The 16,573-nt window shown below is 53.8% G+C and overlaps 1 protein-coding gene across 4 annotated transcripts in view; it reads left to right on the top strand.

Annotated features, from left to right (window-relative positions):
• TAF1C (TATA-box binding protein associated factor, RNA polymerase I subunit C) overlaps nt 1-16,573 on the top strand; it is a 105,748-nt gene that overhangs the window by 72,039 nt on the left and 17,136 nt on the right. For all 4 annotated transcript variants that reach the window (XM_083155500.1, XM_083155503.1, XM_083155501.1 and 1 more), the window contains exon 13: nt 2,469-2,646. In XM_083155500.1, coding sequence (XP_083011626.1) covers nt 2,469-2,646 — 178 coding nt within the window. The remainder of the gene's footprint in view (nt 1-2,468; nt 2,647-16,573) is intronic.

The raw sequence follows: 16,573 nt of genomic DNA, 5'->3' as shown, positions 1-16,573 counted from the left end.
AGCCGCAGGTGCAGCATGGCGGTGATGTGTGTGCGTACGCTCATACACATTGCACGTGAAGCCGCAGGTGCGCCATGGCGGTGAGGTGTGTGCGTACGCTCATACACATTGCACGTGAAGCCGCAGGTGCGGCATGGCGGTGATGTGTGTGCGTACGCTCATACACATTGCACGTGAAGCTGCAGGTGCGGCATGGCGGTGATGTGTGTGCGTACGCTCATACACATTGCACGTGAAGCCGCAGGTGCGGCATGGCGGTGATGTGTGTGCGTACGCTCATACACATTGCACGTGAAGCTGCAGGTGCGGCATGGCGGTGATGTGTGTGCGTACGCTCATACACATTGCACGTGAAGCTGCAGGTGCGGCATGGCGGTGATGTGTGTGCGTACGCTCATACACATTGCACGTGAAGCCGCAGGTGCGGCATGGCGGTGATGTGTGTGCGTACGCTCATACACATTGCACGTGAAGCCGCAGGTGCGGCATGGCGGTAATGTGTGTGCGTACGCTCATACACATTGCACGTGAAGCTGCAGGTGCGGCATGGCGGTGATGTGTGTGCGTACGCTCATACACATTGCACGTGAAGCTGCAGGTGCGGCATGGCGGTGATGTGTGTGCGTACGCTCATACACATTGCATGTGAAGCTGCTGGTGCGGCATGGCGGTGATGTGTGTGTGTGTGTACGCTCATACACATTGCACGTGAAGCTGCAGGTGCGGCATGGCGGTGATGTGTGTGTGTGCGTACGCTCATACACATTGCACGTGAAGCTGCAGGTGCGGCATGGCGGTGATGTGTGTGCGTACGCTCATACACATTGCACGTGAAGCTGCAGGTGCGGCATGGCGGTGATGTGTGTGCGTACGCTCATACACATTGCACGTGAAGCCGCAGGAGCGGCATGGCGGTGATGTGTGTGTGTGTGTGTGTGTGTGCGTACGCTCATACACATTGCACGTGAAGCCGCAGGTGCGGCATGGCGGTGATGTGTGTGCCTACGCTCATACACATTGCACGTGAAGCCGCAGGAGCGGCATGGCGGTGATGTGTGTGTGTGTGTGTGCGTACGCTCCTACACATTGCACGTGAAGCCGCAGGTGCGGCATGGCGGTGATGTGTGTGCGTACGCTCATACACATTGCACGTGAAGCTGCAGGTGCGGCATGGCGGTGATGTGTGTGCGTACGCTCATACACATTGCATGTGAAGCTGCTGGTGCGGCATGGCGGTGATGTGTGTGTGTGTGTGTGTACGCTCATACACATTGCACGTGAAGCTGCAGGTGCGGCATGGCGGTGATGTGTGTGTGTGCGTACGCTCATACACATTGCACGTGAAGCTGCAGGTGCGGCATGGCGGTGATGTGTGTGCGTACGCTCATACACATTGCACGTGAAGCCGCAGGAGCGGCATGGCGGTGATGTGTGTGTGTGTGTGTGTGTGTGTGCGTACGCTCATACACATTGCACGTGAAGCCGCAGGTGCGGCATGGCGGTGATGTGTGTGCCTACGCTCATACACATTGCACGTGAAGCCGCAGGAGCGGCATGGCGGTGATGTGTGTGTGTGTGTGTGTGTGTGTGTGCGTACGCTCCTACACATTGCACGTGAAGCCGCAGGTGCGGCATGGCGGGGATGTGTGTGCGTACGCTCATACACATTGCACGTGAAGCTGCAGGTGCGGCATGGCGGTGATGTGTGTGCGTACGCTCATACACATTGCACGTGAAGCTGCATTTGCGGCATGGCGGTGAGGTGTGTGCGTACGCTCATACACATTGCACGTGAAGCTGCTGGTGCGGCATGGCAGTGATGTGTGTGTGTGTGTGTGTACGCTCATACACATTGCACGTGAAGCTGCAGGTGCGGCATGGCGGTGATGTGTGTGCGTACGCTCATACACATTGCACGTGAAGCTGCAGGTGCGGCATGGCGGTGATGTGTGTGCGTACGCTCATACACATTGCACGTGAAGCCGCAGGTGCGGCATGGCGGTGAGGTGTGTGCGTACGCTCATACACATTGCACGTGAAGCCACAGGTGCGGCATGGCGGTGATGTGTGTGCCTACGCTCATACACATTGCACGTGAAGCCGCAGGTGCGGCATGGCGGTGATGTGTGTGCGTACGCTCATACACATTGCACGTGAAGCCGCAGGTGCGGCATGGCGGTGAGGTGTGTGCGTACGCTGTCCTCTGATACGACAGGATGGAACAAATCATTAATGAAGATAAATAATTGCAGCATTGTCGTTTATCCAAATCGGTTTGATGTTTTGGGATATTATTTTGCTGTTCTCGTGGTACCGACATCCCCACATAGTCTATCAATAACGTGGGGACTATTAATGTGTCACCAGTGGGGTATTATATATACACTGGAGCCCCCAGACCACTGCGGAGCTGAGGGGTGACCCTTCTGCTCTTTGCACACAGTATTGCTTCTCTGCTTTTTCCATAGTTCTCCCTTTACATCATGGACGAGCGATTCCCGGTGGTGCCGCTGACTAAATGGGACCATATGCTGGAGAGACCCCCCACCTACGTCACTGTCATTCCAGGGGATGTGACGGACAGTCCAAACAAGGTTCTGCTGGGAACTCAGCACAGCCAGGAGACCCAGGTGCTTCAGTACTCAGGTGACAGAACATAGATTACCTGTCTGTTCCTATCTCACTGTGTCACAGGGTTGTCTTGCCAAAACCTACCTCTCTCCCCTGCCTTTCCTCCCCGGTCACTGCGCCTCTCCCCTGCCTCCCCTCTCCGGGCACTATGCCTCTCCCCTGCCTCTCCTCCCCGGGCGCTGCGCCTCTCCTCCTCAGTCACTGTGCCTCTTCCCTGCCTCCCCTCCCCGGGCACGGCTCCTCCCCGGGCACTGTGCCTCTCCTCCCCGGGCACTGTGCCTCTCCTCCCCGGCCACTGTGCCTCTCCTCCCCGGCCACTGTGCCTCTCCTCCCCGGCCTCTCCTCCCCGGCCACTGTGCCTCTCCTCCCCGGCCACTGTGCCTCTCCTCCCCGGCCACTGTGCCTCTCCTCCCCGGCCACTGTGCCTCTCCTCCCCGGCCACTGTGCCTCTCCCCTGCCTCTCCTCCCCGGGCGCTGCCCCTCTCCTCCCCGGCCACTGAGCCTCTCATCCCCAGCCACTGCGCCTCTCCCCTGCCTCTCCTCTCCGGCCACTGTGCCTCTCCCCTGCCTCTCCTCCCCGGGGCCACTGCGCCTCCCCCCCCCCCCCCCCCCCCGAGCCACTGCGCCTCTCCTCCCCCCCCCCCCCCGGGGCCAGTGCGCCTCTCCTCCCCGGGGCCAGTGCGCCTCTCCTCCCCGGGGCCAGTGCGCCTCTCCTCCCAGGGGCCAGTGCGCCTCTCCTCCCCGGGGCCAGTGCGCCTCTCCTCCCCGGGGCCAGTGCGCCTCTCCTCCCCGGGGCCAGTGCGCCTCTCCTCCCCGGGGCCAGTTCGCCTCTCCCCTGCCTCTCCTCCCCGGGGCCACTGCGCCTCTCCCCTGCCTCTCCTCCATGGGGCCACTGCGCCTCTCCTCCATGGGGCCACTGCGCCTCTCCCCTGCCTCTCCTCCCCGGGGCCAGTGCGCCTCTCCCCTGCCTCTCCTCCCCGGGCCATTGCGCCTCTCCCCTGCCTCTCCTCCATGGGGCCACTGCACCTCTCCCCTGCCTCTCCTCCTCAGGGACTGCGCCTCTCCCCTGCCTCTCCTCCATGGGGCCACTGCGCCTCTCCCCTGCCTTTCCTCCATGGGGCCACTGTGCCTCTCCACCATGGGGCCACTGCGCCTCTACCCTGCCTCTCCACCATGGGGCCACTGCGCTTCTCCCCTGCCTCTCCTCCATGGGGCCACTGCGCCTCTCCTCCATGGGGCCACTGCGCCTCTCCTCCATGGGGCCAGCACCTCTCCCCTGCCTCTCTTCTCTCTCCTGCCCCTCCTCCCCGGGCACTACCACTTCCCCTGCCTTTCCACCTTTCCCCTCCTCGAGATCTGCGCCTCTCCTCCCCGGTCACTGTGCCTCTCCTTGGGCACATATGCATGTGATGCCCCACAGGCCTCCTAACTAGGACTGGACTACAGAACATGCATGTGACGACCCACGGGCCTTCTACATAGGACTGGACTATAGTATACGCATATGACGCCATATGGACCCCTGTTTATGACTGGATTATCGTATTTATTTCTTCGGGAGACGTCAGGGGCCACAGGGCTAACTGGGTAGTGAGCGGGAGAGCGACCATTCTAGCACCAGAAAGGTTAAACTTCTCTGCTGCTCCCAGTCAGCCAGGCTTCTCCCCTCCTTTACCCCGCCTCCAGGCCAGGCAACTCGTTTTGTTTTATGCTGGCAGGAGCCGCCATGCACCACAGCGAGGGGCTGCCTTACGCAGCCTTTATTATTTTTATTAACATTTTTTCTTTTTTTTTTTACACTCCCTGTACCTATCCTACAAGGACACAGGTTACAGAATTGTCTGCTCCGGCCATAGCGGCTTTTGGGAGCTCCTGTTCTGCTGCTCCTGTTCTGCTGCTCCTCTTCCTGTGACTAATGTCTCCCACCTGTACCTTCCTCCCTCTAGTGTCAGTGCATGTCCTCGTGTTCTGCTGCTCCTCTTCCTGTGAAGAATGTCTCCCACCTGTACCTTCCTCCCCCCAGTGTCAGTGCATGTCCTCGTGTTCTGCTGCTCCTCTTCCTGTGAAGAATGTCTCCCCACCTGTACCTTCCTCCCCCCAGTGTCAGTGCATGTCCTCGTGTTCTGCTGCTCCTCTTCCTGTGACGAATGTCTCCCACCTGTACCTTCCTCCCTCTAGTGTCAGTGCATGTCCTCGTGTTCTGCTGCTCCTCTTCCTGTGAAGAATGTCTCCCACTTGTACCTTCCTCCCTCTAGTGTCAGTGCATGTCCTCGTGTTCTGCTGCTCCTCTTCCTGTGACTAATGTCTCCCCACCTGTACCTTCCTCCCTCTAGTGTCAGTGCGTGTCCTCGTGTTCTGCTGCTCCTCTTCCTGTGAAGAATGTCTCCCACCTGCACCTACCTCCCCCTAGTGTCAGTGCATGTCCTCGTGTTCTGCTGCTCCTCTTCCTCTGACTGTCTCCCACCTGTACCTTCCTCCCTCTAGTGTCAGTGCATGTCCTCGTGTTTTGCTGCTCCTCTTCCTGTGACTAATGTCTCCCACCTGTACCTTCCTCCCTCTAGTGTCAGTGCGTGTCCTCGTGTTCTGCTGCTCCTCTTCCTGTAAAGAATGTCTCCCCACCTGTACCTTCCTCCCCCTAGTGTCAGTGCATGTCCTCGTGTTCTGCTGCTCCTCTTCCTGTGAAGAATGTCTCCCACCTGTACCTTCCTCCCCCTAGTGTCAGTGCATGTCCTCGTGTTCTGCTGCTCCTCTACCTGTGACTAATGTCTCCCACCTGTACCTTCCTCCCTCTGGTGTCAGTGCATGTCCTCGTGTTCTGCTGCTCCTCTTCCTGTGACTAATGTCTCCCACCTGTACCTTCCTCCCCCTAGTGTCAGTGCATGTCCTCGTGTTCTGCTGCTCCTCTTCCTGTGACTAATGTCTCCCACCTGTACCTTCCTCCCTCTAGTGTCAGTGCATGTCCTCGTGTTCTGCTGCTCCTCTTCCTGTGACTGTCTCCCACCTGTACCTTCCTCCCCCTAGTTTCAGTGCGTGTCCTCGTGTTCTGCTGCTCCTCTTCCTGTGAATAATGTCTCCCACCTGTACCTTCCTCCCCCTAGTGTCAGTGCATGTCCTCGTGTTCTGCTGCTCCTCTTCCTGTGAAGAATGTCTCCCACCTGTACCTTCCTCCCTCTAGTGTCAGTGCATGTCCTCGTGTTCTGCTGCTCCTCTTCCTGTGAAGAATGTCTCCCACCTGTACCTTCCTCCCTCTAGTGTCAGTGCGTGTCCTCGTGTTCTGCTGCTCCTCTTCCTGTGAATAATGTCTCCCACCTGTACCTTCCTCCCCCTAGTGTCAGTGCATGTCCTCGTGTTCTGCTGCTCCTCTTCCTGTGAACAATGTCTCCCACCTGTACCTTCCTCCCTCTAGTGTCAGTGCATGTCCTCGTGTTCTGCTGCTCCTCTTCCTGTGACTAATGTCTCCCACCTGTACCTTCCTCCCTCTAGTGTCAGTGCATGTCCTCGTGTTCTGCTGCTCCTCTTCCTGTGAAGAATGTCTCCCACCTGTACCTTCCTCCCTCTAGTGTCAGTGCATGTCCTCCTGTTCTGCTGCTCCTCTTCCTGTGACTAATGTCTCCCACTTGTACCTTGTTATAACCCTTGATATATGTGACAGTTTCTATCATGTCCCCCCTTTCCCTTCTCTTCTCTAAAGTATACATATTAAGATCTTTTAGTCGTTCCTGGTACGTTTTGTGATGTAGGCCACTGGTTCTCAACCTCGGTCCTCAGGGAGCCCCAGCGGTGCACGTTTTCCAGGTCACCTCACAGATACACAGGTGCACTAATTACTCAATGGCACATTTTAATTATTTCACCTGTGATTCTGTGTGGAGACCTGGAAAACGTGCACTGAGGATCGAGGTTGAGAACCACTGAGGTAGGCCATGCACCATTTTAGTTGCCCTTCTTTGTACAGTCTCAAAGAAGGGCAACAAAAATGGTGCATGGCCTACATCACAAAACGTACCAGGAAGACTAAATGATCTTAATATGTATAGTTGAGAGCACAGGTGCAGACCACAGTTGCGGTTTCCACTCCGGAGCCTGCTTGGTCAAAGTCCCTTACTCAGATGATGGCGCAGCTAGTAGATAAGTACCTTCCTCCCTCTAGTGTCAGTGCATGTCCTCGTGTTCTGCTGCTCCTCTTCCTGTGAAGAATGTCTCCCACCTGTACCTTCCTCCCTCTAGTGTCAGTGCATGTCCTCCTGTTCTGCTGCTCCTCTTCCTGTGACTAATGTCTCCCACCTGTACCTTGTTATAACCCTTGATATATGTGACAGTTTCTATCATGTCCCCCCTTTCCCTTCTCTTCTCTAAAGTATACATATTAAGATCTTTTAGTCGTTCCTGGTACGTTTTGTGATGTAGGCCACTGGTTCTCAACCTCGGTCCTCAGGGAGCCCCAGCGGTGCACGTTTTCCAGGTCACCTCACAGATACACAGGTGCACTAATTACTCAATGGCACATTTTAATTATTTCACCTGTGATTCTGTGTGGAGACCTGGAAAACGTGCACTGAGGATCGAGGTTGAGAACCACTGAGGTAGGCCATGCACCATTTTAGTTGCCCTTCTTTGTACAGTCTCAAAGAAGGGCAACAAAAATGGTGCATGGCCTACATCACAAAATGTACCAGGAAGACTAAATGATCTTAATATGTATAGTTGAGAGCGCAGGTGCAGACCACAGTTGCGGTTTCCACTCCGGAGCCTGCTTGGTCAAAGTCCCTTACTCAGGTGATGGCGCAGCTAGTAGATAAGTACCTTCCTCCCTCTAGTGTCAGTGCATGTCCTCGTGTTCTGCTGCTCCTCTTCCTGTGAAGAATGTCTCCCCACCTGTACCTTCCTCCCCCTAGTTTCAGTGCGTGTCCTCGTGTTCTGCTGCTCCTCTTCCTGTGAATAATGTCTCCCACCTGTACCTTCCTCCCCCTAGTTTCAGTGCATGTCCTCGTGTTCTGCTGCTCCTCTTCCTGTGAACAATGTCTCCCACCTGTACCTTCCTCCCTCTAGTGTCAGTGCATGTCCTCGTGTTCTGCTGCTCCTCTTCCTGTGAAGAATGTCTCCCACCTGTACCTTCCTCCCTCTAGTGTCAGTGCATGTCCTCGTGTTCTGCTGCTCCTCTTCCTGTGACTAATGTCTCCCACCTGTACCTTCCTCCCTCTAGTGTCAGTGCATGTCCTCGTGTTCTGCTGCTCCTCTTCCTGTGAAGAATGTCTCCCACCTGTACCTTCCTCCCTCTAGTGTCAGTGCATGTCCTCCTGTTCTGCTGCTCCTCTTCCTGTGACTAATGTCTCCCACTTGTACCTTGTTATAACCCTTGATATATGTGACAGTTTCTATCATGTCCCCCCTTTCCCTTCTCTTCTCTAAAGTATACATATTAAGATCTTTTAGTCGTTCCTGGTACGTTTTGTGATGTAGGCCACTGGTTCTCAACCTCGGTCCTCAGGGAGCCCCAGCGGTGCACGTTTTCCAGGTCACCTCACAGATACACAGGTGCACTAATTACTCAATGGCACATTTTAATTATTTCACCTGTGATTCTGTGTGGAGACCTGGAAAACGTGCACTGAGGATCGAGGTTGAGAACCACTGAGGTAGGCCATGCACCATTTTAGTTGCCCTTCTTTGTACAGTCTCAAAGAAGGGCAACAAAAATGGTGCATGGCCTACATCACAAAATGTACCAGGAAGACTAAATGATCTTAATATGTATAGTTGAGAGCGCAGGTGCAGACCACAGTTGCGGTTTCCACTCCGGAGCCTGCTTGGTCAAAGTCCCTTACTCAGGTGATGGCGCAGCTAGTAGATAAGTTCTCATCTGCACCGTCCCTGCAGCCATTGAGACCATCCACATCTCCGATATTTGCCGCCTTTCGGGGAGCCACACTGGGCTCGTGCTTTATCTGCCTCCGTCCAGGGCATGCAGAAATAATTGCAAAGTAAGACTGGCAGCCATACGGCTTCAGTCAAGGGGGCCCTTACCCTCCAACCTCTTCAGGACACTGATACTGACGATGAGGAGGGGCAACTAGTTGATGACTTGGACAATGATGATGATGATGACGACGATGCCCCAAGGAGCAACACCTCCTCATGCATCGATGTAGGGACCTTGGTAACAGAGGTCAAGGAGGTCTTAAATTTACAGGACCCTGCTGAACCGCTCCGGTCCTCTGGACCGACTTTTAAGCGCCCCAAACGGACTCTGACTGTCTTCCGTAAGTCTAAGGATTTGGAGGATACCCTCTCGGAGCCCTGGGAGATACCATATAGTAAGTCTGCACTCCCTAAACATTTTGCAACTCTTAACCCCCTCCTTCAGAAGGATAGGGTCCGCTGGGAGACAGCACCCAGGGTGGGACGCACATGTCGCTAGGATTGTGCGCTCCTCTACTCTTCCTATTCCAACCGCGTCCCTTAAGGACTCTGAACGTAAGTTGGAGAACTTCCTTAAGCTCAATTATACAACATCTGGGGCAGTGGCTCGGCCTACCCTGTAGTCCACTTGGGTGGCTAAGGCCATGTAAAAATGGACTACCGCTTTTGCAAATACTGTTGCAGAAGGGGGTAGTGCTGATTAGCTGTTGCCTACTATTGATATCATGCATCAGGTCACATTATATTTAGTGGAGCCTGCACTTGATGCTGCCTCTAGGGATGCCAATCCCGGGGCATTTTTTCAATCCCGGGATCCGGGATTGAAAAATGCTCAATCCCGGGATTCCCGGGATTGGCATCCCTACCTGTGCTGTGCTGCATATTTGTGGATACCCACCCCTACACCGGCCGACCCGGACATTTACTTACATTAGCGGGCGGCCGGCCGGGAGTGGGTTCGGAGGTGCACGGTGCCTCCAGGCTCGTGCACCTCCTTCTTAGCAGGCAGGGCAGGCCGGAAAGGAGGCGGGTGGGCGCGCGTGCTGAGGAGACGAGAGGGGGCGGGCACAGGAGAAGGCTGCGCAGCGTGACCTCTACTGTCACGCTACGCTGGCCGCACGCAGAGATCAGGATTCGGGAGCCGGGCAGCGTCTGAGCGAGTGCTCAGACGCTGCCCAGCATTAGACTGCGCATGCGCAGTCTAATCCCGAAATCCCGGGATTGGATATTCCAATCCCGGGATTGAAATCCCGCACTTTTTGAGGCCAAATCCCGGGATCCTGCCGATCCCGGGATTGGCCACCCTAGCTGCCTCCCTTATCTCCTCAAGTGCAGACATCTGTCTCTGTGGCTCCATTCATGGAAGGTGGATTCTGATTCTAAGAAAACCCTAGCCGCTCTTCCCTTTCAGGGTTTCCTCTTATTCGGGTCAGAGTTGGACAAAATTGTGGCTACGGTAGCCGCTTCCAAGGCAGCTTTCCTCCCATCCACCCCTACTGCATGCCCCCGTGCTGCTTTCCAGTGCTTTAGGTTCCAGGGCTTGGGTAGGGGACAGTCTTTCACAAGAACCCAGCTCGCAAAGTCCTCTAAGGCTAAGGGTAAACGTCCCTGGGCCACCAGGCATCTGGAGTCTAAGCCTGAGGACAAGCCCTCCGCATGACGGGGCAGCACTCCTCCTGGGGGAACCCAGGGTGGGGGGTCACCTGCTGCGGTTTTCGGACGTCTGGCTGGAATCCACGACACATGAATGGGTTTGGGATGTGGTCTCCCAAGGCTACTCCACAACCTTTCTACGTCGTCCACCAAGCTCGTTCTTTTCCAAAAATTCTCCAAAGTACTTGGAGGATGGGAAGCTCCTGGCATCCCGGGTCATAGCATCCAGTTCGTGTGTCTCAGCGAGGCACAGGTTTTCACTCCAGCCTCTTCTTGGTTCAGAAGCCCAACAGGTCTTTCCGTCCCACCCTCAATATAATGCGGCTCAACAAATTTGTCAGGGTCCCAATGTTCAGGATGGAAACCTTGCGATCCATAGTTCTGGCCCTACAACCAGGGGACTACATGGCATCCCTGGACATCTAGGATGCATATCTGCATATCCCCATCAAACAGGAACATCAACGGTTTCTGAGGTTTGCACTGCAGGACCATCATTTCCAGTTTCAGGCTTTGCCTTTCGGCCTATCCACAGCACCCAGGGTGTTTACGAACGTAATGGGCAGCAGACTTTGCAATCAGGACATCTGGATACTTCTGTATCTGGACGACCTGCTGTATGGACACCATACAGACACACTTCTATCTATGAGCTGGGTTATATGACTACCTACTATACAGCATTAATACCAGATATAGCTCAAAGTCTGTATATCATTAAATACAAACGTGTATAATAAATAAATGGTGTTTTTCCTTGGATAACATGTAGTGGCTATCTGGTACAATACCTATACTTGTCAAACGCATGGACAATGATCTAATATCAGAGCCACATCAATGCACTGTCTGACAGCTTACTTATAAGCTCCTGCCGGCCCGTTAGATACAACACAATACCGCTGACGAAAATAGTACAGCGGCATAATATAAAGACTGCACCTCTCTCTGCAATATTTTGACAGAATTTGTCTGCAGAAATAAGAAGAGGCCAGTTTGTTATATTGAGCTATCACGACTGAATATAGCTCCAATTTACACATCGATTGAACTCCCTATAAGAAATATAATGCTAGGTCCCAATGTGTAAGGATGTACTGAAAAAAACAGGAATGGATACATAATATTGGGAACCTACATTGCAACATTGATATAACAGTGTAATAATATAGGAGTTCGCAACATAAGCACAGATATCTCTTTCTAAAAATTATAAGAGAGAGTGCTAAAATCTAAACATATAGGAAACATACAGGGATAAGAAGAACCCTGCAACAACTTAGGTTGGGGAGCAGTGGTTATTGATATTTTAAAATTCTATATTTCTTTCTTTATTTCTTTCATATATTTTTAATATTTCACCTTTTTAACGAATAATAATAAAAGTTAATTCTTAAATAACAAACATTGTGACTGTCAGTGCACCTACAATATACTTACTTTTCTTGTTTCAAATGTGTGTCTTTACTTAAGTAGTAGGTAGCACCTCCTCAAAATAATATATATATATAAAAAATTAAAGGTAATTTCCCTATAAAATATTTACATTGAAGGAGATAGAACTGTCCCACAAACATAAGAGACTGGTGCGGGAATCATTTCTGTTTTTTGTGGACCTGCTAATCCTGGCACAGTCGGCCGAAGTTCTCCAGGCACACTTGGTCAAGGTGGTGGAGGTCCTAGAACGTCATGGCTGGATCATAAATTGGCCCAATGCTTTCAGCTCAATTTATGATCCATCTGGGGGCTCTGTTGGACACAGTTCATCAGCATATCTACTTGCCAGAAGTACACCACAGGACTCTTCAGTCCTGCATTTGGCGTCTCCTCTTCATCAGGCGAGTGTCAATCCATGCCTGCACGAGGGTCCTGGGCTCGATGTTGTGTGCCTTCGAAATGGCGGAGTATGCACAATTTCACTCACCCTTCCCAACGAGAGATCCTCAGCAAATGGTCGGGGTTACACCGATGCTCAGTCCCACCAAATTGTCTTATCACTGGCAGTACGGATTTCCCTGTCGTGGTGGCTTATAGACCAAAACCTCATGGAGGGGAGACCGATGGATCCATCAGTGGACTCCCCTTACCACAGATGCCAGGCTCCGCCGTTGGGGAGCAGTGTGAAAGATATTTCCGGGGATTATGGAATGCACCGGAATCCTTACTGTTGATCAATGTCCTCGAACTGAGGGCAGTCCTGCGGGCCCTCCACTTGGCAGAACCTTGGCTCTGAGGTCACCCTGTGCAAGTCCAGTCACTTATATCAACCACCAGGGGGGTACTCCGAGTCCGGCAGCCATGGCAGTGGCCTCCCGCATCCTCCAATGGTCAGAGGGGAAGATCCCGGCTCTGTCGGCGATCTTTATCCCGGGGGTCCTCAATTAAGAAGCCGACTTTCTCAGCCGTCAGACTCCGATGAATGGGCCATCCATCCAGAGGTGTTCCAGATGTTGGTGCACCGTTGGGACAGACCCGAGGTGAACTTTATGTCCTCATGCCACAATCACCAGGTGACCGTGTACGGGTCCATGTCTCGCGACCCGGGGGCCTGCATGGTAGACGCCCTGTCAGCCTGTGGCCATTTGCTCTGATGTACGCCTTTTCCCCCCATCTCGCTCCTCCTCATAATACTTCGCAAGTTGAAGGCAGAAGGGGGCGCATTGATCCTGGTAACCCCACATTGGCCCAGGAGGATTTAATTCTCCGATCTACAGGCCCTGTCAGTGGCCTCTCCGATCCGTCTACCTCCTATGGCCAGACCTGCTCACACAAGGTCTGTGTCTACATCTGAACCTGCAGCATCTGGCTGCTGAGACTTCCTTGTTGAGTCACTCAAGGGTCATATCAACTATGCTCAGCACCGCAAGCCTTCCTCGGCTGGTGCTTACCATCACATCTGGCGGGCTTACTTTTCCTGGTGTCGCACTCTTTGTTTCAATCCCAGGGCTTACCGTTTGGCCAGGATTCTGTCATTCCTGCAGAAGGGTTTGGAGGCTGGACTACGCTTATTTTCTTTGAAGGTGCAGGTCTCAGCTCTATCCATCCTGTTCCGCAGGAGGTTGGCGTTACTGCAGGATGTCTTTCATGCAGGGTGTCCTGCGTATCCAATCTCCCCTTGTTCCCGCGTGTGCTCCGTGGGATCTTTCACTGGTCTTCGGGGCTCTTCAGGGTGCCCTGTTTGAATTATTGCGGTTGGGGGACCTTTGTTGGCTTACCTGGAAAACCATCTTCCTGTTGGCGATTGCTTCGGACAGAAGGGTATCTGACCTGTCAGCTCTGTCCTGTAAGTCACCCTTCCAGATCTTCCATCCTGACAGGGAGGTGCAACAGCAGAGCAACTGTGCAAGGTGATAACTTGATCATCCGCCAATACTTCCTTACACTTCTATGCGTTCGGCACATTTTCCTCCCAGGACTTTACATGTGGCCAGATTGTATTGGCTGCGGCACAGGCGCATCCCCACCCTCTCGCCCGACTCACTACCCACTGTTAGCCGTGTGGCTCCTGACGTCCTCGACGAAAAAGATTTAACAGGTAAGACGTAAATCTCTTAATGCATGTGACGCCCCACGGCCCCCCTACCTAGGACTGGACTATAGTATATGCATGTGACGCCCCACGGCCCCCCTACTTAGGGATGGACTATAGTATATGCATGTGACGCCCCACGGCCCCCCTACCTAGGACTGGACTATAGTATATGCATGTGACGCCCCACGGCCCCCCTACTTAGGGATGGACTATAGTATATGCATGTGACGCCCCACGGCCCCCCTACCTAGGGCTGGACTATAGTATATGGATGTGACGCCCCACGGCCCCCCTACTTAGGGCTGGACTATAGTATATGCATGTGACGCCCCACGGCCCCCCTACTTAGGGCTGGACTATAGTATACAGTATGTTATGTTGTTCATCCTTGCTGGCGGGTCGCCAGAACGTACACGCTGGCGACTCGCCAGCGAGGAGACTGAGACGCACGTGCGTCTCAGTCTCCGTCGCTAGCGCGACGGAAACCCTGTCCGTCTCCGCCTCAGGGAGACGGACAGGGTTAGGGGGGGTTAGGGGGGGTGCGGGCAGGCGGCGGGGACCCCGGGTTACCGCCGGCAAGCCGGCGGGGACCCGGGGGAACGGATGGAAGCGCCGTCGGAAGGGGACGCCAGCGCCATCCCCTGCAAAGATGGGACCTGACCCATCTGTATGCATGTGACGCCCCCACGGCCCCCCTACTTAGGGCTGGACTATAGTGTATGGATGTGACGCCATACAGGCCCCCTACCTAGGACTGGACTATAGTATATGGATGTGATGCCATACAGGCCCCCTACCTTGCGCTGGACTATAGTATATGCATGTGATGCCATACGGGCCCCCTACCTAGGGCTGGACTGTAGTATATGCATGTGACTCCCCACGGCCCCCCTACTTAGGACTGGACTATAGTATATGGATGTGACGCCATACGGGCCCCCTACCTAGGACTGGACTATAGTATATGCATGTGATGCCATACGGGCCCCCTACCTAGGACTGGACTATAGTATATGGATGTGACGCCATACGGGCCCCCTACCTAGGACTGGACTATAGTATATGCATGTGATGCCATACGGGCCCCCTACCTAGGGCTGGACTGTAGTATATGCATGTGACTCCCCACGGCCCCCCTACTTAGGGCTGGACTATAGTGTATGGATGTGATGCCATACGGGCCCCCTACCTAGGGCTGGACTGTAGTATATGCATGTGACTCCCCACGGCCCCCCTACTTAGGACTGGACTATAGTATATGGATGTGACGCCATACGGGCCCCCTACCTAGGACTGGACTATAGTATATGCATGTGATGCCATACGGGCCCCCTACCTAGGGCTGGACTGTAGTATATGCATGTGACTCCCCACGGCCCCCCTACTTAGGACTGGACTATAGTATATGGATGTGACGCCATACAGGCCCCCTACCTAGGACTGGACTATAGTATATGGATGTGACGCCATACAGGCCCCCCTACCTTAGACTGGACTATAGTATATGCATGTGACACCATACGGGCCCCCTACCTAGGACTGGACTATAGTATATGCATGTGACGCCATACAGGCCCCCTACCTAGGACTTGACTATAGTATATGGATGTGACTCCATACGGGCCCCCTACCTAGGACTGGACTATAGTATATGCATGTGACACCATACGGGCCCCCTACCTAGGACTGGACTATAGTATATGGATGTGACTCCATACGGGCCCCCTACCTAGGACTGGACTATAGTATATGCATGTGACACCATACGGGCCCCCTACCTAGGACTGGACTATAGTATATGGATGTGACTCCATACGGGCCCCCTACCTAGGACTGGACTATAGTATATGGATGTGACTCCATACGGGCCCCCTACCTAGGGCTGGACTATAGTATATGGATTTGACGCCATACGGGCCCCCTACCTAGGACTGGACTATAGTATATGCATGTGATGCCATACGGGCCCCTACCTAGGACTGGACTATAGTATATGGATGTGACACCATACGGGCCCCCTACCTAGGGCTGGACTATAGTGTATGCATGTGACGCCATACAGGCCCCCTACCTAGGACTGGACTATAGTATATGGATGTGACACCATACGGGCCCCTACCTAGGACTGGACTATAGTATATGCATGTGATGCCATACGGGCCCCTACCTAGGACTGGACTATAGTATATGCATGTGACGCCATACGGGCCCCCTACCTAGGACTGGACTATAGTATATGCATGTGACACCATACGGACCCCCTACCTAGGACTGGACTATAGTATATGCATGTGACACCATACGGGCCCCCTACCTAGGACTGGACTATAGTATATGCATGTGACTCCATACAGGCCCCCTACCTAGGACTGGACTATAGTATATGTATGTGACGCCATACGGGCCCCCTACCTAGGACTGGACTATAGTATATGCATGTGATGCCATACAGGCCCCCTACCTTGGGCTGGACTATAGTATATGGATGTGACGCCATACGGGCCCTCTACCTAGGACTGGACTATAGTATATGCATGTGACGCCATACGGGCCCTCTACCTAGGACTGGACTATAGTATATGCATGTGACTCCATACGGGCCCCCTACCTAGGGCTGGACTATAGTATATGCATGTGACCCCCCACAGGCCCCCTACCTAGGACTGGACTATAGTATATGCATGTGACTCCATACGGGCCCCCTACCTAGGACTGGACTATAGTATATGCATGTGACCCCCCACAGGCCCCCTACCTAGGACTGGACTATAGTATATGCATGTGACGCCATACGGGCCCCCTACCTAGGACTGGACTATAGTATATGTATGTGACGCC

The sequence above is a fragment of the Crinia signifera genome, chromosome 1 (genome assembly GCF_055691185.1).
Source record: "Crinia signifera chromosome 1, ASM5569118v1, whole genome shotgun sequence".
Lineage (NCBI taxonomy): Eukaryota > Metazoa > Chordata > Amphibia > Anura > Myobatrachidae > Crinia > Crinia signifera.
The sequence above is the reverse complement of the archived record's forward strand: the minus strand, read 5'-3'. Positions and strand labels throughout refer to the sequence as shown.